Raw genomic sequence first — 21,756 nt, 5'->3', positions numbered from 1 at the left:
ACCACCTTAGGCAAATAACCTGGGCGAATTCGAAGAACTGCCTGGTCACGGTGAAAAATCAGAAAGGGTGGGCAACAGGACAAAACGCCTAAGTCCGACACCCTCCTAGCAGAGGCAATAGCCAACAGAAACACGACCTTAAGCGTAAGGCATTTAAGGTCCACAGACTCAAGAGGTTCGAATGGAGGAGACTCTTGCAGGGCATTTAAGACGACAGACAGATCCCATGGAGCCACAGGAGGGACATAGGGAGGATGAATCCGGAGAACACCCTGAGTGAAAGTGTGAACGTCAGGAAGAGACACAATTTTTCTCTGAAACCACACCGACAAGGCAGAGATATGAACCTTGAGGGAGGCCAGACGAAGGCCCAGGTCTAGGCCTTGTTGCAGAAAAGCCAAAAGTCTGGAAGTTTTGAACGTATAAGCATCATAATTCTTAGCAGCACACCATGTGAAGTAAGAATTCCAGACCCTGTAATAAATCCAAGCCGAAGCTGGTTTACGGGCTTTCAACATAGTTTGAATAACCGCCTCAAAGAATCCTTTTGCTCTCAGGAGTGATGCTTCAAGAGCCACGCCGTAAAAGCCAGTCTGGCCAGGTCCGGGTAGACACAAGGGCCCTGAACGAGGAGGGCTGGGCGTTGAGGAAATAGAAGAGGACGCTCTATCTATTGATAGACCCTGCAGGTCTGAGAACCAATGCTGTCTGGGCCATGCTGGAGCGACTAGAAGTAGTATTCGTCCTTCTTGCTTGAACTTCCGTATTACCCTAGGCAGGAGTGACACTGGAGGGAACACGTATGGCAGCCGAAAGTTCCATGGAATTGCTACTGCGCTGCTTGAGGATCCCGTCTTTGCTCCGAAGACCGGAACCTTGGGATTGCGTCGAGATGCCATCAGGTCTACATCTGGTAGGCTCCACTTGTCCACTAGGAATCGAAAGACTTCGGGAAGAAGACTCCATTCTCTGGCGTGCACGTCCCGACGACTGAGGAAGTCCGCTTCCCAGTTGAGGACTCCCGGAATGAGCACTGCTGATTTGGCTGGCAGATGGTGTTCTGCCCACTGGAGGATTTTTGATACTTCCATCATTGCCATGCGACTTTACATGCGACTTCACATGCCACCTTGATGATTTATGTACGCCGCCGTGGTGGCGTTGTCCGATTGTACTGGAACAGGCCTGTTCTGTACAAGAGGTAGGGCTAGTGTCAACGCATTGAACACTGCCCGCAATGCCAGAATGTTTATCGGGAGGAGAGATTCCTTCCTGGTCCACCGACCCTGGAGAGAGTGTTGCTCCAACACCGCGCCCCAACCTCGCAGACTAGCATCCATTGTCAGGAGGACCCAGTTGGAGATCCAGAAGGGACGGCCCCTGCTCAACTGTTGGTTCTGTAGCCACCAGCTCAGTGACAGACGAATCTCCAGAGTCAAGGAGATCATGTGAGATCTGATCCGATGAGGCAGGCTGTCCCATTTGGAAAGGATTAACCTCTGCTGAGGGAAGAAATGAAATTGAGCGTACTCTACCATGTCGAAAGCAGACACCATGAGGCCTAGTACTTGCATCGCCGAGTGCATCGACACTCTCTTGCGAGAGAGAAAGCATCGGGTCTTGTCCTGAAGTTTCAGGACCTTCTCCGGAGACAGAAATAGTCTTTGGCTGCGTGTGTCCAGCAGCGCCCCCAGGTGTACCATGCACCGAGCAGGAACCAGCGAGGACTTCTTCCAATGGATGAGCCACCCGTGGACTTGAAGGAAGTTGACCGACATCTCCAGCTGACTGAGGAGGACATCTTAAGAGTTCGCCAGAATCAGCAAGTCATCCAGATATGGCAGGATTCTGATTCCCTGAAGACGGAGAAAATCCATCATCACGGTAATTACCTTGGTGAAAATCCGAGGTGTCATGGCCAGTCCAAATGGCAGAGCCTGGAACTGAAAATGAAGGTTGCCAATAGCAAACCGCAGATACTGCCGATGCGAAATGGCAATAGGTATGTGCAGGTAAGCATCCTGTATGTCCAGGGATACCATATAGTCCTCGGGCTCCATGGCCAGCACAATAGAGCGCAGAGTTTCCATACGGAATTTGGACACTCTTACAAACTTGTTCAATGATTTGAGGTTGAGGATAGGCCGGAAAGACCCATTTGGTTTCGTAACTAGAAACAGGGTCGAATAGTATCCCCGGCATCTCTGGGGCAGAGGTACCGGCACTACCACTCCTGTTTCCAGCAGGGATTGGACAACCAGGTGTAGAGTTTGCGCTTTCAATTGATCCGAGGGGATAACCGTTGAACAGAACTGGCAAGGGGGACGCCTCTTGAAGAGATTGCGTACTGTACCCGTGAGAGACAACTTCCCGTACCCATGAGTCTGAAGTGGTCTTTAACCAGGCCTGGGCGAAGTGCAGATGTCGTCCTCCCACCCTGGGGTCCCCCAGGAGGAGTCCCACCCCATCACGCAGCAGGCTTGTCTTGTGTGGAAGCAGGCTGACGGGCGGCCAGGATTGTTTAGATTTGGGTTTAGTGGTTTTGGAAGTACGAGCCTGTCTCAGGTATGCCTGACCCTTTGCTTTACTTGGAGGTCGAAAGGAACGGAAAGTGGTAATCAGCTTTCTGAGCAGAAGGATTAGTACTTGGGAAAAACGCAGTCTTGGCCATAGCCATGTCAGTCACAATCTTATTCAGATCTTCCCCAAACAGGATGTTTCCCTTGAAAGGGAGTACCTCCAAGGTCTTTTTATAGTCCAGGTCCACTTTCCAGGACCTCAACCATAGAATCTGGCGGGCCAGGATAGACGTAGTAGAAGCCTTGGCCGCCATGACCCCTGCATCAGAGGCCGCCTCCTGAATATAGTGAGAGGCTGTGGTAATATACGACAGATATGGTCGGGCAGTGTCAGAAAAATCCTGGAGGTAGCTCCTCCTCAATTGCCTGAACCCATGCTTCAAATCCTTTTGCCGCCCAAGACGCAGCCATAGTGGGTCTATGTACAGCACTGGTAAGAGTGTAAATAGGCTTCAGGCATCCCTCCACAAGCTTATCTGTCGGTTCCTTCAGTGAGGTGACCATGGTGACAGGCAGAGTAGAGAACACCACAAGACAGGCGACATGAGAGCCAACCGGCGATGGACTTTCCCATTTGTTGCTCAACTCCGCAGGGATAGGATAACGAGCTAGCATCTTTTTAGACAGGGAAAACTTCTTTCCTGGAGATGACCAAGATTCCGGACATATGTCAATTAAGAGGTCAGAATATGGTAAAACTACTTTAGCAACCTCCTGACGTTTAAACTTATCAGGTTTCTTAGGTGCAACAGGAGGCTCAACGTCATCATCAATTTGGAGAATCAGCTTGATAGCCTCCACAAGGTCAGGAACATCAACCTGGGTTGCAGATTCCTCATCAGAAGCAACTGTATCAGTGTCTGACGCATCAGTATATTCCCCATCTTCATCGGAAGAATTATCCAAAATATTAGTGGATTGAGGAAGAAATGGCCTGCTTAGATGACCCCTTGGCCCCAGAGAGACGTGAGGTGGACTTTTGTCTAACCAAAGTCTGATTTAATTGCTGTAACTGGGCAGACAAAGTATCCGCCCATGGCGGATTAACTACAGGGACAATATGTGGCTGCAATGGTACAGGAGGCCCCACAGGGGGCGTGACACGCGTTACAAGCGTAGTCAAAATATTTGAAAAAGCTGCACATGGTGGGTCCTGATTGACCACAGGTGCCACAGACGGACTGGGAGATGTATGACCCCCAGTGCCGGAACCAGCAGCTAACACTTCCCTCACTGGTGAATCTGTGACGACAGCACTGCATGCTGCAGGAGCGTCCGCGAATGTCCCACCCTGTGTAGCAGACATCATGTGGGATGTAGCCTTAGGATGTACAGTAATAGTACAATATAGCCAGACATACACAAACAAAACAGCAAATAATCACCTGTGTTTTGGGACAGTAAATACATAGCTCAAACAGAGGAAACAAGTGGTGTGGGGCGACTGAAAAACACAGTGAGAAATACAAACAGTATACCATGTGTAGCACTATATATTATATGAGACCCTGACGCACCTAGTTCCCCAGGTTACAGAATATAGTGATAGCAAACGTGTGATACACAAGAGTGGAATACACACAGCAGCTATAGGCAATCAGTCACAGGTACAATGCAGGAATTATCACATATAACAATAAAACTGCACTGGACTAATAATTACATATAGGTATGTATGTATGTATGTATATATATGTATACAGATATAACAACGCACAGTAAACACTGGATGTATATCACAGAATACTTGTACTAAATATTCAGATAGCAGTACACTTGTTCTTAACTAACTGTCTAAAATGACATGTTGTATACTTAAGTGTCTGTAAATGCACAGCGCTGAAGATACAGGCGGATCTACAGAGGAGACAGAGACAGAGACAGAGACAGAGAGAGAGAGAGAGAGAGAGCGCGATCAGATCACGATTTACCTTACCTCCCCTCTTCAAGTGCAGCCACGCGATCATGGAGAATAACAGCGGTGGTGTGCTTGAAGAAAACCGGTGTGTCTCTGCTGCAAGTACCCAGGAACAAGGCCGCGGGAGTATGCAGTGCCGCTGAGGGAGGTGATGGAACCGCAGCCCAGCATGTCATAAAGACATAGAATGCCGCCCTGGAAGTCTTCTAAAAAAGCTCTTTTCAGGTCTGCCTAGCGCAGCCCCACCTGTTAGAAACCGGCACTGCATGCACCAACTTACAAACTGAGCTCCAGTGCCTGGAGGCGGGGCTATAGAGGAGGCGGTGCAGTGCATCCTGGGAAGAGTCAAAGCTTTAGCCTGTTGGTGCCTCTGATCAAGGACCAACTCTACACCCCAATGTCATTCCCTGTGGAATACCAGTGTACCCCGCTGCAGAAATATATATATATATATGGCTAACGCTACACCCTCCGCTTGACAGAGCCCAAGCTCCCAGCAGCAGGACTTCTAGAAACCCGCCAGCCCCTGTGTGAGATGCGACCCCCCCCCACCCTATAATCCGGCCCTGATGTCCGTCATTTTGACGGGCTTTCAACTAGTACAGAATGATTGGTTATTACACAGCAAACAGCATGGGGAATGGGGATACAGATCACGACTATTCTTATGCAGTGGTCTCTAGTGTGTTACAGCTTCTTCTTACCTTTAGGCTTGGCGTGCAATCCAAGAAGATGATTTATCAGACCTACTAAATACGCCAAATGGAGGCAAACATTTAATTTATACAACATGAAAGCTAGAATCTGATTGGCTGCTTTGGGTAGCACCACTTGTTCATTTTAGAAGGTTTGATAAACACTCCCAGACTAGATTTTTATTTCTAGAGTTATACTCCTCCCATAAGCACATTAATTACATCTTCTGCAATTGAACATACTTGGCTCAGTTATATAGATACATGCACGTACAGCATATATGCAAGGTTTCTGGTCTTTAGGTCGACAACACTTAGATCGACACTCACTAGGTCGAACAATATTGGTTGACATGCATCAGGTCGACACATGAAAAGGTCAACATGAGTTTTTCACATTTGTTTTTTTTCATACTTTACGATCCACGTGGACTACGATTGGGCACTAATTGGGGTTCCTAGTCACTTTACAAAAAAATAATTAAAAAAAAAGACACAAAAAAAAAAAAAAAAACACCTCATATTGACTTTTCTCCATGTCAACATATTCCAGGTGTCGACCAATAGTGGTTGACCTAATGACTGTCGACCCAAGGATCCATACCCTATATGCACACTATTTCAATCCTGGCAAGCAGCTACATCGCATTGCTGCTTGAAAATTCCATACATACAGGTAGTCCTTTGGGCCATGGGCCTCGATGCAGGTTTTTAGATACACAGTTGCTATTATCCTGTACTTAATACTGCTCTAATACATGAAAACAAGCATTTGACAATTGTAATGATAATGTGATAAATAAAAATAAGTTTAGAGTAAGAAAAAAAAAAAAAAGCAGCAATCCAAATTCTGGTTTTTATCATTATTTTCCTTTCTGCATTACAATCAGTCACAGTTCAATAATTATTCCAGCATAAAAAGTCTGCAATGCATACAGATTACTAGGAAGAAAGTGGCCACCCTGGACAGTCCACTCCAAACAGGATTGCTGCTTTACTGCAAATGAAGGGTCACTCGACATTAAACAAAATTAAAAATAAGAGTAAATATGTAAATCTAGTCCCTTAAACCAGCAAGCCATTGCGGATTTCAATGTTGGCAAATGTTATCATTTATCCAGTGCAGGTTATCTGGGAGCCTCTTTAAAGACTTTCCTGCAGCCTCAGCAAATACATGGTCATTAAAATACTCATTACTTGATCTAGTCATCCCAATACTCTCCAGCTGTCGAGTTACAGCATGCTAAGAATTGTAGTTCGACGGCTGAAGATCTTTGGCATGTCTGTGTGATAAATAATATAAAACACCTTTTTTCTCCCCCCCCTTTTTTTTTTTTTTTTTAATAGGGCCTAAGGGAACATGTGACATACTTTGCCAACGCCAGGATGTGTATAAATTAATTCACGGATGGGCGGAGTCATCACAAGAAACCTCAGCTGAACATGTTTGACAGGTTGACCAGTCATGTTTAAATATAAAAGCATACACAACTCCCTAAAGTGTGCAAAATATCAGCTTGCTAGTTAGAAGGGAAAAGTTTAACATATTTATACAGTACGTACATATTTTTTATGGCAAATCTCTTTAAAGTGAACCTGTCACAAACATTTTCTAGTTCAAAAGTACCTCAAAATGACCTTTATTGCATGTGAATCAGAGAGGATTGGCATTTTAAGCCATGGAACTACCGCCTCACCATTTTCAGTGGCAATATTCAACACACAGGGAAGAGAAAGATTCGGAAGCATCACAAATAGCTAGAAAAGAAAGAGGGTCACTATTAAAGGAAACGAGGCTTGATAATTAGGCCCCTTTGTCTTTGACAGGGAACTATGGCTTAGGCGATGTGAACTTTGTAGAGTGTTATTTTTGTTTCCAGTTTCATTTTTTTGTTTTTGTTGAAAGGTTAATTACTTCCAAATTTCCAGTGTCTGTTTGTTTAGGAACTCCGCATAGAAGTTATACATTAATGTAAAATAGAACTTTTGTGGGATTTGTCATGTCACCCAATCTGGCAGCTCTATCGGCTAACAGGATCCCGCGATGTTACCCCATTCCTGCTAGCAGGAAGCTGATGTTTATAGCAAAGGCTGTGATAAAAGCCACCAATAGAGCGAATGGTATTATCCCCCGACAGCAGAAGACATGAGGGGTGGGCTCTTACCCGACAATACAGCATCCAACGACAACATGCTGCTCACAGAAGCGAAGAAGACCTCACTTCAGGACAAGATGAATTAACAGACTCTAGGCAAGTAATATTATACATAAAGTTTTTGTTGAATTTTCAGTTTTGGGTGGAGTTAGGTGTTTAAATTAAAACTCATTCATATTAGGAATAAACTGGGCAAATTATTCTTATTTTTTATTCCATTACCAAATCCTAAAATGAAAATATTTTTTTTTATTTTTGCAAATTCCTTTTAATAGGTCATTTAGACAAAAAACACCAGAGAAATGTATAAGGGATTGACAGGTCCACTTTAAACAGCAGTTAGTTGGAGCGACAGTGGATACATTCCCAATACCAAGATGGAGGTGACAGGTACCACAATGCTAAAAGAAAATCTGATCTTACTTTGTGCACTTTCACAGAAGTTTATCTGTAGGCCTAAAGTAGAAAACACAAATTCTTGTTCATTCACAGCATTAACTAAACAATACAGAATATCTAGAGTATGGGTTGGGGGAAATACACAATATACCACATTACAATACTCAATAAAGGTTTTTCACCAACAACAGCAGAATTAACACAATGCTTTATTTTGCAACTGTAAATAAGTTAAAAAATAATACATTTACAAAAACAAGACACTTACATTTGTATTTATTTCCCAATACAGTGAAACATAACGTAACATACACAATGTAGCAATTGTGGGTCCTACACACTCGGCTGCCCGACGGCGGATACGGCCGACCCGGCAGCAGGGGGAAGGTGACGGGGGGAGTGAAGTTTCTTCGCTCCCCCCGTCACCTGGCTCCATAGCAGTGCATGCTAATATGGACGAGATTGTCCATATTGGCCTGCATGCATTAGCGACACGGTGCCAACGATGAACGAGCGCGGGGCCGCGCATCATCAATCGTTGATGCCTACACACTGAACGATATGAACGAGTTCTCGTTCATTAATAAACGAGAACATTCATATCGTGCAGTGAGATCTGTAAGTGTGTAGGGCCCATAACATTATTTTGGAACCAACATGAAGTAACCTCAAATGAGAAGCAGAGAGAAGAGACTGCATGCCTGGGGTACTGTCTAAAGGACTGAGACATCCATGGACAGGAATGTGGAGTAGAAACCACATCGCCATAACACATTGAGAGTAGTCTCTCTCCTCTCCTGCCATGACAATAGCACAGTCCAGCTCCAGTTATTAGGCAATAGTGCCACATAGAATGGGGTATACAACTCCTTTAATGGACCAGAAACATTTATCAAACCTTTGGGCCATTTCAGAGACTGTGCTAGATAAATGACGGTTAAAAGTTGATTAGTCGCCGTTTAAAAATCTGTTGTGTAAAAAAAAATAACTAGAACAAAAAGAACAAAACTGAGAGGGGAAAACCCCCAAAAAACAGAAAATAAAAATACCAAATTGGTAATGAGGAGAGCACTGTGGCGTCTGATGTACTATTTGTGCTCCTGCCAACACAGGGGCAGATGTACTAAACCTTGGAGTGTGATAAAGTGTAGAGAGATAAACTACCAACCAATCAGCTCCTAACCTTCACTTTTCAAACAGCGTCTGTAACATGGTAGTTACGAGCTGATTGACTGGTACTTTATCTCCATCTAAGGCTTAGTAAATAGACCACTTAATCTTTCTCCAAGGCTCAGTAAATCTCTCCCACATCTTTAATCCATTGACAACACGCTACCAGCAGGAAGGAGTGGAACAGCTGCAGGTGTGCAGAAGTCATTGGGTGACTCGTCAGATACATGGGGGTGTGCATTAATAACTTTTTGGGATAAGGATAATCTTGCCAAAAGTTATCAGTGGTTTCTCCTCTTTTCGCCTGCTAACCAGACCATATCTCAAACAGGCAGCGTATGGACCACTGACAACGGATACAATCAGGACCTAACATAGCATGTGCCGGGACTGAGTAATGCACTGAATAGCTCTCCCAAAAAATGCAAGATTTTCAGTTTTCTGTAGAATATTTAAGACTCCCTATCAATTAGAACAGTGAACAAGCAACAATATAATCATAGGGACGAGGATATAGGAGCTTGAATAGTATAGCTGTTCCCTAGGCAGTGCAGGCATCCTCTTTGTGTAATATTTGTGCGATGACAACAAAAAAAAATCAATTTACAAGTCATTAGTGGTTCATGGTGTCGCAGTGACGCCACTAGCTATAAGTGAATAGATGGCCTGCAATGCCACAAATATTGGCTCAGGGCAGAAATGGCTGCCTGAACTCCGTGCAAGAAAAGTCTACCGTAACGTAACCCAGTAGCAACCTCCGAATACAATATCTTCAGTTCAGGACACAAGGAATTATTTTTGTTTACATTTAACTGGACATTCACTATTAACTAAGCACTGTGTTTAAATTAATTTTGTGGACCAGTCAGTATAGAACAGCAACATAAACGGGCTCTCGCTTTACTAATTTTCACATCATGTAAACCCCTAATGTACATAATTTACTGGGACAGGATGGAATAGATTCCTAGAATGTTTTAACTGCTCTAAGACTAAAAAGGGGGCGATTCAATTTTTTATGCACGCCCGATCGCCCATCTAAAGTGACGGGAGATCGGGAGGTGCTACTCAATTTGTTGTTTTTTTTTGTTTGTTTGTTTTTTTTTTTAACTGTGCAGATTGCACCCTGCAGGGCTGTGTTTAGCTACGCAAAATGGCATTACAGTGCTGGGCACGGTGTGAAAAGTGCCATTTAGGTCCGAATGGGACAGCAATTGAACTTCTCCGTCAGGCCAAAAACAATTGAAATACAAATTGTTAGTATGGGGAGGAATTTTGTAGCCTCTGAAAACTGCAGGTCACATGGTGGTCCTTCTTTTTAAATAAAAAAAACAAAGTTAAGAAAAAAAAAAAAAAAAAACCATCACGGGTCATGTTTGGCGTTAAGAATAAACATGCAAGTTTGCTCCTGGAGCAAACCATGATGCAAATGCAGTTAGTTTTTTCCCTGAATGCTAAAAAAAAAAAAAAAAATAGTCATAATAATTACTTTAACATACATTTATCAAATACTGGGCAGCTTTGGTTTTAACAATGGATTATAGGGGTAGATTCAATTAGCTGCAGACCTATTCAATCTCATTGCTCTGGGCATGAAGCCCAGGGAGCTTTACTCATGTGGTAAACACAGTGAGTAATACCCCTTTTACATTCGCAGGCTCTGGTCATTCCCGGGAATGTGTCCCGCTTACTCTACCGGAGGCGGTGCTTGGAGATAATCTTCTCCAAGCACCGCCTCCTCCTATGCAGAGAACGGGTGCCGGGTCGCCTTGACCCGGTATACCCATTTACACTGCACAGCTTCCCGGGATGGTCCCGGATTCAACCTAGGTCGATGATGATGCGCGTTCACGTGCAAAATCCCGGGATAAAATTGTCAGTGTAAAAGGGGTATAATTGATTCTGGCCCTTAGAATTAAGCTAGATCACTCCGCTTCCCAAAATCTCTATGCACAGTTTGAATCTGCACCCCCACCCCACCACCCCTGCAGTATAACAGCTTTGCCAGAGGGCAAAATTACTCCACTTGTTTTTGTTTTGTTCTTTTATTTACTCCTAATTCTGAATCAGACCCTGTAAGTACCCTAATATTAGCAACGAGTCACAGCCTACAAGGGCAGGATAGTTTTGCAGCACCTTATAGTTGGTCTAGTCACCAAACCTGAACATGGTTTTGTTTTTGTTGCAGAGTACAAATGTCTACCCTGTTCTCAGTGTAACAATTTGTGTAGCAAGCATAAACTTTATTTTAAACAGAATTAAATTTCAAATACTTCCCAAACACGGTCCTCAAGGCACCCCAACAGTCCAGGTTTTGGAAATATCCCTCCTTGTGCACAGATGATAAAATCCTACTGTCCAAGGTACTATTTAAGTTATCTGTGCCTAAGCATGGATAGCCTTAAAACCTAAACTGTTGGGGTGCCCTGAAAACATTGTTTGGGAAACACTGTACTACTGTGATTACTATGGTACTTTATTGTAACACAGCGCATTATACAATAAGCTATAGATGTTAGTGTAGTGCAGTTTCAATGAACGCTTGGTAAAACAATCTTTTTTTTTTTTTTGACCAACTGGTGGCACTTTGTTATTCATTAAATGTTCAGAAGGCACAAACAAAGCCGTTTCTCTGAAAACATGTCAATGGGGTCTATTCATGAAGCAGTGAAATGTGAGAAGTGAGCCATTGGAGAAGTTGCCTATGGCAACCAATCAGCATTGAAGTAACATTTATAATTAGCATACTATTCAATTGTACAGAGCAGCTGATTGATTGCCATAGGCAACTTCTCCACTCTTTTCACTGCTTCATGAATAGACCCCAATGTATTTTATATAAAATTCTGAGAAATACTAAAAATATAGCATAACACCAGGGGTGTCCCTCCTGCCGTGCCGATATACAAACCCCAGTAGTGTTATTCTTCCGTAATAGCAGGCGTCCAATCAGGAGGCTTAAACACCAGGACATAAACCTGCTCCCTGTCAAAGCTCTCCACACTCTGAGGGCTGGCAAGAATACACAGACCACCAGAAAACTTACTTACACAAAGCCAATATATTATATAATGATGGCAGTTTGTGGACAGGCAAGCACAATATTCTGTTCATTTGGAGCTTGTATGAATGTACAAATTTTTTTTTGTATTTTTTTTTTATTTTTATTTTTTGGAGAGGAGGTCTTGAAAAAGGTCTTGAGGGTCCAAAACTTTCACTGAACTGCTAATGGATACTATTTGATTATCAAATAATTTGTATGAAGTGTGTGCCCCAGTTTTTAATACATATTATATAATTTTAAAAAGCATTGTTATGCTCTACAATTGTAATGCAGCCTTCAAAGTTTTGAGACATCTACTTCTCATGCCTTGACCCAAGGTAGATGCTAGAATCAAGTGGGCTAAGGGACCTTTTCCGTAAGGGGGAGGAGTTACGACGCAAGGGGGAGGAGCTAGGCCAGCGGGATAGTTCCTCTACTATCCACGCCACCAACTATTACCTTTAGTAATTAGGTGGTGAGCGGAGCGGAGCGAGCCACCGTGCCCGAAGCGTGGCGAGCGAAGCGAGCCCGCGAGGGTACTTTTCGGGTACCCTGTTCGCCCGTAGCTCCTCCCCCTGGTGACGTAGCTCCTCCCCTCAATACGTCACAAGGTCCCTTCAGCCCCTCCGATATAGAACCAACCCTTGACCCAAGTACAAAATACTTTAGATTGCATTGGTAAAAACATATGACCAGCACTCTAAGGCAGTGGTTCTCAAACGCGGTCCACAATGGGTGCCCTCAGGACCACGTTTGAGAACCTCTACTCTAAGGTATATATTTACTAAGCAGTGTTCTTTAAAGCTGCTGCGTCTTCAGCAGTTTCAGCCACTAGATTTAAACGGGGAATAATATTGAACTCAAAACATGTCTAATTTTCTGTTAAATATTATTGCCCCTTTAACTAGAGATGCCAAAACTGCCTCTTACTAAACTTGCCCGTTTACCTAATTTCCTCAACATGTATTTGTGAACAAGCCCTTAAAATTTCAAGGAAACTTCAGCGTTAGCCAAGTATCTGGAGTGGATCATAATATAATAGCAGTTTGCTGCTGTGTTACAGAAAATTAGTATTATTCTCAAGGATGTGGCAATATACCATATAAGACTATAGTAACAAAAATGCGTAATGTTCACGGAATGAGACTGCAATTTTATATTCCACATGGTAATAGTGTGACGTTTTGTATAAGGACTACCATGTATATTTCATATAAGGCACCACATTATTCACAGTGGTGGCATGGTGGCATAAGTTTCAGGTTGGTTTTTATGAGGTGAAACAGTGACCTGCTATTCGGATGGCATGGTGACACAAGGAACATCTCCAACACCATTGTGAACACAAACATGGCTGCAACAGCAAAATTCTGAAGGAAAAAACATGGCGTTACAGTGGTACTCTAGTCAAAACAAGGTAACAGTGTCAACAGCTGATCACCATACAGTATAATTATATTTTCACGGATATCTGCACTATCCTGGGGAAAGCACGGTATAAGAGGATCGGGCTGGTCACTGCATGATTATGTGAGAAGAAAGGATGGCAGAGGAGACGCTGCTGGTCACTGTAGTATGCAGTATTCCTAGGGGACATATGGTGATAGATAGGGGGTGACAAGTCATTGCGGAGTATTTTCAAAGCATGTGTCACAATTATGTGTATAACACTTAGCTGTGGTTTTAATCCATCAATCAATAATCCATACACTACTCTGAATTGAAGTTCAGAATGAAAAAAAGGTATGCAAATGGACATGTAGGCCAATATTGCTTACTGTGTTAAGCATATGTCTGGTAACACTAGCAGCACGGATCACAAGGTGCTCTTAATAAGGAGTTGAAGGTATTTACTCCACTATTAGGGGACTATGATCTGCAGGTGACCGTGGAAGGATCCTATGTTCTTTGGGAATTGAGGGCATTGCACACAGTACTGCTGTGGGAACTGTGACTTCGAGTCCATAGCACTGGATGAAGGGAAGAGGGTGACAGCAACCGCTCAATGCCCTCACTCATTCATCTGCAGGTGGTAAAACACGTAATTGTGGTGATAAAAGGCACTGCAGAGATGACAAGGTTGTGTGAAACCCTTATTAGGGGATGTGGGAGGAAACACAGTGATACGGACATTAAGGGAAGAGGGCTGCAGCATTCTGGTCTGATCAGAATGTCAGTGACTGGGGGGGTGACACCTGGGTAGGTAAGGGTAACCAGACAGGATAAAAGTTAAGAGAGTCTATACTAAAAGGTAAAAACAGGGTACACTTGGAGGGCATCAGAAGGTGTTTCAGGCTGTGTACAGCTCCTAGATTGGGCAGAAGAGAGGGTTCTCAACAAACTCAAGATGGTCTCAGGAAAGCAATTTTGCACCCAGAATACAAAGTATCACTCTATGGCACAGGTCCGAATAATATAAAAAATATGGGGTTCATAGGTACTGAGGTCATCAGGCTGGACATATGTGAGCATGCTCTAGAAAATACAAGCTCAGGTTTAGGGGGAGGGGAACTCCTAGACCCTGGCATGAGGATGGCACACAAGATCAGGGAGTCACTGGACTGTGTCTGGACATGGGTGCTCAGGCAGTGCACAAGTTTAGGGGGGCATTGCTAGAAACTGGGGAGCAAGATAGCTCATGAGATTAAAATGCACATACAGAATGTTGGGTACAGGGGGGCCCAGACTGGTCCTGTGTGGCTGCATCAGGGTGGCACACAGCCTGGGCACAGATTTAGGGGGACACTGCTGGACAAAGATTAGGGGGTGACAGAAGATGAGGCTCGGCAGAGAACTTACCCTGCATGCTGCTCACTGTGCTGTGCTGCTGGGGCTGTCCTGGGATCCCGGGGCCCGCACTGCTGCCGCTGCTACCACTGTTACTGGGATTGGAAGTCGCCATTGTTAATATATTAGATTCCAAATGAAGGCTGCAATGCAGCAGCAACCCCCACTGTGCCTGCCCCCTCCCAGAATCCCTCAGTCTGACGTCGCAACACCGCCTCCCAGCGTGACGTCACGACCCTCCTCCACCCCCGGCCTGCAGAATACCAGGAAGGGCTAGATCCCATTGCAAAGCAGCAGCAGCAGCACAGTCATACACACAGTGACACACAGCCAGGGGTGCTAGTACTGGTGGTTGCTACATTCCTCTGCTGCAGGTGGGGAGTATGTAGCAATATCTGCGCCGGATATTTCCTATTAATGTACTTGCAGTGACTGAGGGAGACCAGCTGCTGTTGTAGACTTGTAGTACGTCCTGTCCTCAGAGAGCTGCCAGTCACTGGGTGCTGCAGAGCCATGTCCATTAGACCTGTCACTTATAGTTCGCTATTTATTTTATTATTTATTACCTGTTACATAGTGCTCACATATTCGTTTTACAGAGATTATTTGGTCATTCACACCAGTCCCTGTCCTAGTGGAGCTTACAGGCTGTGGCCCAGATTTATCAAGCCTTGGAGAGAGAGAAATTGCACAGAGAAAGTACCAACCAATCAGCTCATAACTGTCATGTCAGAGGCTGTGTTTGGGAAAAAATGACAGGAGCTGATTGGTACTTTATCACCATGCAATTTATCACTCTCCAAGGCTTGATAAAGCGGGGATATTAGTCCCTACAACATATACACTAGGGCAGTGTTCCCAAACGTTTCTGAATCATGGCGCCCTAGAGTATCAGAATTTTTTTCACGGCACCCCTAGGCCAAAAGTTTATTACTGAGAAATATTAAATTAAGTAAATTGAGTTTATGTCCTCCTTATGTTCAGTTATGTGGTGAGGGACAAGATTTGCTTGTCTTTGTCCACATATGTTATGATTGGCAGCCACCAGCACTGGTTTTGCCTATTACATTGACCATATATAATTTGAATTGGTCCTGGACCACCAACCCAGGGCACCTCAGCAAGTGTCCCGAGGAACCCCAGGGTGCCACGGCACACAGTGTGAAAACCACTGCGCTGGGGTTAATTTTTTGTCAGAAACTAAATTTATTTATTTATTTATTTATTTATTAACAGTTTCTTATATAGTGCAGCATATTCCGTTGCGCTTTACAATTAGAACAACAGTAATAGAACAAAACTGGGTAAAAACAGACAGACAGAGGTAGGAAGGCCCTGCTCGCAAGCTTACAATCTATAGGGAAATAGGCATAGATACACAAGGATTGATGCTAACTATTGCATAATGGTCCACCAGATTGCTAGGTTCTTAATGGGTTGTATGATGATACCCCACAAAGTTATCCAAGTGTCAGGAGGGTGTGAGACTAAAGTAAGACAAGATATGTGATGTTATGAATACTCTACAGAGGATGTAATTAGATAGGGAAGCACTGAAGGTTATGTGGGTGGGTCTGGAATTTGATAGGCTTGTCTGAAGAGGTGAATTTTCAGGGAACATTTAAAGGTTTGGAGACTAGAGGCGAGTCTTACTGTGCGTGGGAGGGCATTCCACAGAGTGGGTGAAGCCCGGATAAAGTCCTGTAATTTTGAGTGTGAACAAGTAATGCGTGTGGATGAGAGACGTAGATCTTGTGCAGAGCGGAGAGGTCGGGTAGGGAGATATTTTGAGATGAGTGAAGAGATGTATGTTGGTGCAGTTTGGTTAATAGCCTTGTATGTGAGTAAAAGTATTTTATATTTAATACGGTAGAATACCGGTAACCAATGGGGGGACTGACAGAGCGGATCTGCAGACGATGAACGTCTGGCAAGGAAGATTAGCCTCGCAGCTGCATTCAAAATGGATTGTAGTGGTGAGAGCCTATGTTTGGGAAGACCGGTCAGGAGACTATTACAATAATCAATGCGGGAGATAATGAGAGCATGGATTAGAGTTTTTGCTGTGTCTTGTGTAAGATAAGGGCGTATTTTGGATATGTTTCTTAGATGTATGTAACATGATCTTGAGACAGATTGAATGTGGGTAACAAAGGACAGTTCAGAGTCAAGAATGACACCTAGGCAGCGAGCTTGTGGGGTAGGGGTGATTGCAGAGTTCTCAACAGTGATAGAGATATCAGGTTGGAAACTACTATTGGCCGGTGGAATTATAATTAATTCTGTTTTGGAAATATTAAGTTTGAGGTGGCGAGATGTCATCCAAGATGAAATGGCAGAAAGGCATTCAGTGACACGGCCCAATACAGATGGTGACAAATCAGGGGAGGATAGGTAGATTTGAGTATCATCCGCATACAGATGGTACTGAAATCCGAAAGAGTTGATTAGTTTGCCAAGAGATGTGGTGTAGATAGAGAAAAGCAGAGGACCTAGGACTGAGCCTTGCGGTACTCCAACTGAGAGAGGTAGCGAAGGAGAGGTGGAATCAGAGAAACGAACACTGAAGGAGCGATTAGATAGGTAGGATGAGAACCAAGAAAGGGCTGTGTCCTGAATACCTAGGGATTGTAGCGTTTGTATGAGAAGAGAGTGGTCAACAGTGTCAAAAGCAGCAGAGAGATCAAGGAGAATAAGTAGAGAGTAATGTCCTTTAGATTTAGCAGTGACCAAATCATTCACTACCTTAGTCAGTGCTGTCTCTGTGGAGTGTTGGGCACGAAATCCTGACTGAAGTGGGTCCAGTAGGCTGTGTGAGTTAAGAAAGTGTGTGAGGCGAGTGTAGGCAAGTCTCTCCAGTAGCTTGGAGGGGCATGGGAGCTGAGAGATGGGACGGTAGTTAGAGAGAGAGTTCAGGTCAGAGTTTTGTTTTTTCAGAATGGGAGTAATCACTGCATGCTTGTATAGAGAAGGAAAGATACCAGTAGACAGGGAGAGATTACAGATTTTCGTTAAGGTTGGGATGAGCACAGTAGACAGAGCTTTACTAATTTGTGAGGGTATAGAGTCAAGGGGAGAGGTATTAGAGTAGGCAGATTAAAAGAGTGCAGATACTTCATCTTCATTTGTAGGATCAAAGGAAGAGAAGGTGTTAGAGGGTTCAGGCAGGGAATTGAGCAGGTCACTTGCTGTGGAAGAGCATACCATTTCATTTCGGATCTTGTCAATCTTGTCCTTGAAATAGGAAGCAAGATCTTGCGCACTGACAGTGGCTGGTGGGTTAGGTGAGGGAGGGACAAGAAGTGATTTAAATGTATTAAAAAGTCGCTTGGGGTTAGAGGCTTGAGCAGAGATGAGAGATTGAAAATATGTTTGTTTGGCAGTGTCCAGAGCAGTACGATAAGAGTGGTAGGTGGTCTTATATGTGAGAAAGTCACTTGAACTACGAGATTTACGCCACTGGCGTTCAACTTTTCGTGAGAGTTTTTGTAAGTGTCTAGTGTATTTAGAGTGCCACGGTTGACATCTAAGTCTACGTGGAGTGTGATGGGTAGCTGGAGCCACTTCATCAAGTGCTGTTACTAGAGTTTGGTTAAGGTGTGACACAGCAGTCTCTGGAGAGGTGAATGTAGAAATTGGTGAAAGCAGTGGTTGCAGAGAGGTAGATAGTTGTTGAAAATTAATAGCGTTAATATTTCTGCGGGTAAGAGGTGTCCTTGTAGACTTTAGGGACATGGAGTTTGAAGTAATGGAGGAGAGCATGCATGTGATAAGGTTGTGATCTGAGAGAGGGAAAGGAGTGTTAGTGAGTTCAGAAACAGAGCATAGTCTGGTGAATACAAGATCAAGGCAGTGGCCCTCCTGATGAGTAGGGGAGTCAGTCCATTGGGAGAGGCCAAGAGAGGAGGTTAGAGAGAGTAGTTTAGAGGCATGGGGAGATTGTGGACTGTCAATAGAAAGATTGAAATCACCCATAATGATGGTGGAGATGTCAGAGGATAGAAAGTGAGGGAGCCATGCAGAAAAATCTTCCAGAAACTGAATCTACCAGTATGTTTTTTAGTACCAGGAGGACTCAGAGGCAACCTGCACAAACATGAGAGAACATACAAACTCCACACAATAGTGCTTTTATGGGAATTGCACCCAAGACTTCAGTGCTGTAGTATGACTAAATACCATATATTTGATCTGAGCTGCTGCAGTGATTGTTGCAGAATTTGCCAATTAACAGAACTGTAGTTTATCTCTCGGAACCTGAGCTAGCAATTCTAAGGGGCCTATTTATTAACATCCGCATCCAGGATGTGGATGACAGGTGAAAAAAATCGCCCAAACTCGCACTGCGATTATTGATTACATCGCAGGGATGTATCAATTATCGCATGCAGGGACAGAGCTTGCGGTCAAGCTCTGTCCCTGCGATGCCTCTTCGCAGCATCATCGGGGTATTTTTCGGAAAAAAATACCCCTATGTCCTGCTGCACATGCGCCGCCCCTGCCGACATCGCCGCTACCGCCAACGCCCGGTCGAGTCCCCCGTGCGCCGCGGACCCCCCCCCCAAGCAGGATAATATACTCACCTGTCCAAGGAGCCGGTCCGCGCTGCTTCGGGAGGGTGCCGGGTCCTTCTCCTGCGCTGTGACCCCCGGTGCTGTAAAGTGCGCTGCCGCTTTGCAGCGTCACTTTACTGCACCAGGGTTACAGCGCAGCATATGGGGGACCCGGCGCCTGGCAGCGCTCACCGGAGCAGCGGACACCGGCTCCCTGGACAGGTAAGTATGTTTTTGTTTTGTTTTTTATTTTTACACTGTGATCAGCTTGTGTGTCCATCAGACACACATAGCTGATCACTCTGCCGGGTCCCCACTCAGCTTTCTCTGCCAGGGGCAGAGAAAGCTGGGCAAAAGGGTGCTTATCTCAGTGCTGCCCTGTGAACTCGCCAGCCTGAGCTGGCGAGATTATCACAGGGCACACTGCAGTATTTTTTCCCCTTTTTATTTTTAGTAAATTTGTCCACATCACATTTCCCATTGTAAGCATGGGGAATGTGATGTGGGTTACTAAAAAAAAGGCCCTTTAATACATTCAGGTGATACTAAAATAATGTGAAAAGGGTGTGAAAACACCCTTTTTCACATTATTTTAGTAAAAATAAGGTTAATAAATACCCCCTAAGGGGTCTATTTACTAATCCTTGGATGGAGATAAAGTTGCTGGAGATAAAGTACCAGCCAATCGGCTCCTGTCATTTTTCAAACCCAGCGTGTGACATGGTAGTTAGGAGCTGATTGGTCGGTCATTTATCTCCATCCACTTTATCTCCATCCAAGGCTTAGTAAATAGACCCTAACAGTGGCGGAACTAGCGAGCGGTGGGCCCAGGTGCGACAAAATGCTTTGCCCCCCCCCCCCCCCCCATCCCATCCAAGTCCACCCCTTCACCCCTGGAGAGGATCTGGTGAGGAGGACCCGCTCAGGGCCAGACAAATGGATACCTAGCAACAGTGCCGTAACTAGACATTTTAGCACTGTGTGCAAGAAATAGCATCGTAGCCCCACCCCTGCATGCAAAACAGGAGCAGTGCGCGCCGTAGGCGCGCGCAAAAATACACAGTGGCGTGGCTTTGTGGGGAAGGGGTGTGGCCACAAAATAATACCAATTCATAAAACGGTGCACAGTAGTCTCCATTATTCAAATTACGCCACACAGTAGCACCACTACACCAGGTAGAGAACCTTGTACACCTTACGACAGACAGATTCCTCTTTTCTCTGACGTCCTAGTGGATGCTGGGAACTCCGAAAGGACCATGGGGAATAGCGGCTCCGCAGGAGACTGGGCACAACTAAAGAAAGCTTTTAGGTCACCTGGTGTGCACTGGCTCCTCCCACTATGACCCTCCTCCAAGCCTCAGTTAAATTTTGTGCCCGGCCGAGGTTGGATGCACACTAGGGGCTCTCCTGAGCTTCTAAAAAGAAAGTATATAATTAGTTTTTTTATTTTACAGTGAGACCTGCTGGCAACAGGCTCACTGCAGCGAGGGACTAAGGGGAGAAGAAGCGAACCTACCTGCTTGCAGCTAGCTTGGGCTTCTTAGGCTACTGGACACCATTAGCTCCACAGGGATCGACTGCATGGAACTGGCCTTGCTGTTCGGTCCCGGAGCTGCGCCGCCGTCCCCCTTACAGAGCCAGAAGCAAGAAGAGGTCCGGAAAATCGGCGGCAGAAGACATCAGTCTTCACCAAGGTAGCGCACAGCACTGCAGCTGTGCGCCATTGCTCCTCATACACACTTTACACTCCGGTCACTGAGGGTGCAGGGCGCTAGGGGGGGGCGCCCTGAGCAGCAATAAAAACACCTTGGCTGGCAAGAATACCACAATATATAGCCCCAGAGGCTATATATGTGATAATTACCCCTGCCAGAATCCATAAAAAAGCGGGAGAATAGTCCGCAAAAAAGGGGCAGGGCTATCTCCTTCAGCACACTGGCGCCATTTCTCCCTCACAGCTCCGCTGGAAGGAAGCTCCCTGGCTCTCCCCTGCAGTCTACACTACAGAAAAGGGTAAAAAAGAGAGGGGGGGCACTAAATTTAGGCGCAGTATATATAACAGCAGCTATAGGGGACATAATTCAGTTAGTCCCTGCATTATATAGCGCTCTGGTGTGTGCTGGCATACTCTCACTCTGTCTCCCCAAAGGGCTTTTGTGGGTCCTGTCCTCTGTTAGAGCATTCCCTGTGTGTGTGCGGTGTGTCGGTACGGCTGTGTCGACATGTTTGATGAGGATAATGATGTGGAGGCGGAGCAGATGCCTATAGAAGGGATGTCACCCCCTGCGGGGCAGACACCTGAGTGGATGGACTTATGGAAGGAATTGCGTGCACGTGTCGACTCCTTACACAAAAAATTTGACGACATGCCAAATGCGGGACAGCCGGCTTCTCAGCTCGTGCCTGTCCAGGCGTCTCAAAGGCCATCGGGGGCTCTAAAACGCCCGCTACCT

General features: G+C 45.0%; 1 protein-coding gene across 4 annotated transcripts in view; it reads right to left on the bottom strand.

The window, feature by feature from the left end:
- The window catches only part of MAP2K4 (mitogen-activated protein kinase kinase 4), a 74,366-nt gene extending 59,411 nt beyond the window's left edge, over nucleotides 1-14,955 (bottom strand). Inside the window, exons 1-2 of one of the 4 annotated variants that reach the window (XM_063960945.1) lie at nucleotides 14,760-14,955; nucleotides 7,772-7,804 (exon numbers count right to left, since the gene is read on the bottom strand). In XM_063960945.1, the coding sequence (XP_063817015.1) occupies nucleotides 7,772-7,804; nucleotides 14,760-14,862 (136 nt within the window). In that variant the 5' untranslated portion in view covers nucleotides 14,863-14,955. The remainder of the gene's footprint in view (nucleotides 1-7,771; nucleotides 7,805-14,759) is intronic. The other 3 variants (XM_063960947.1, XM_063960946.1, XM_063960948.1) reach the window with 3 other exon arrangements.
- Nucleotides 14,956-21,756: the final 6,801 nt, after the last annotated feature.

This window comes from Pseudophryne corroboree, chromosome 3 (genome assembly GCF_028390025.1).
Source record: "Pseudophryne corroboree isolate aPseCor3 chromosome 3, aPseCor3.hap2, whole genome shotgun sequence".
NCBI classification, from domain to species: domain Eukaryota; kingdom Metazoa; phylum Chordata; class Amphibia; order Anura; family Myobatrachidae; genus Pseudophryne; species Pseudophryne corroboree.
This window is presented reverse-complemented; position numbering and strand designations above follow the sequence as displayed.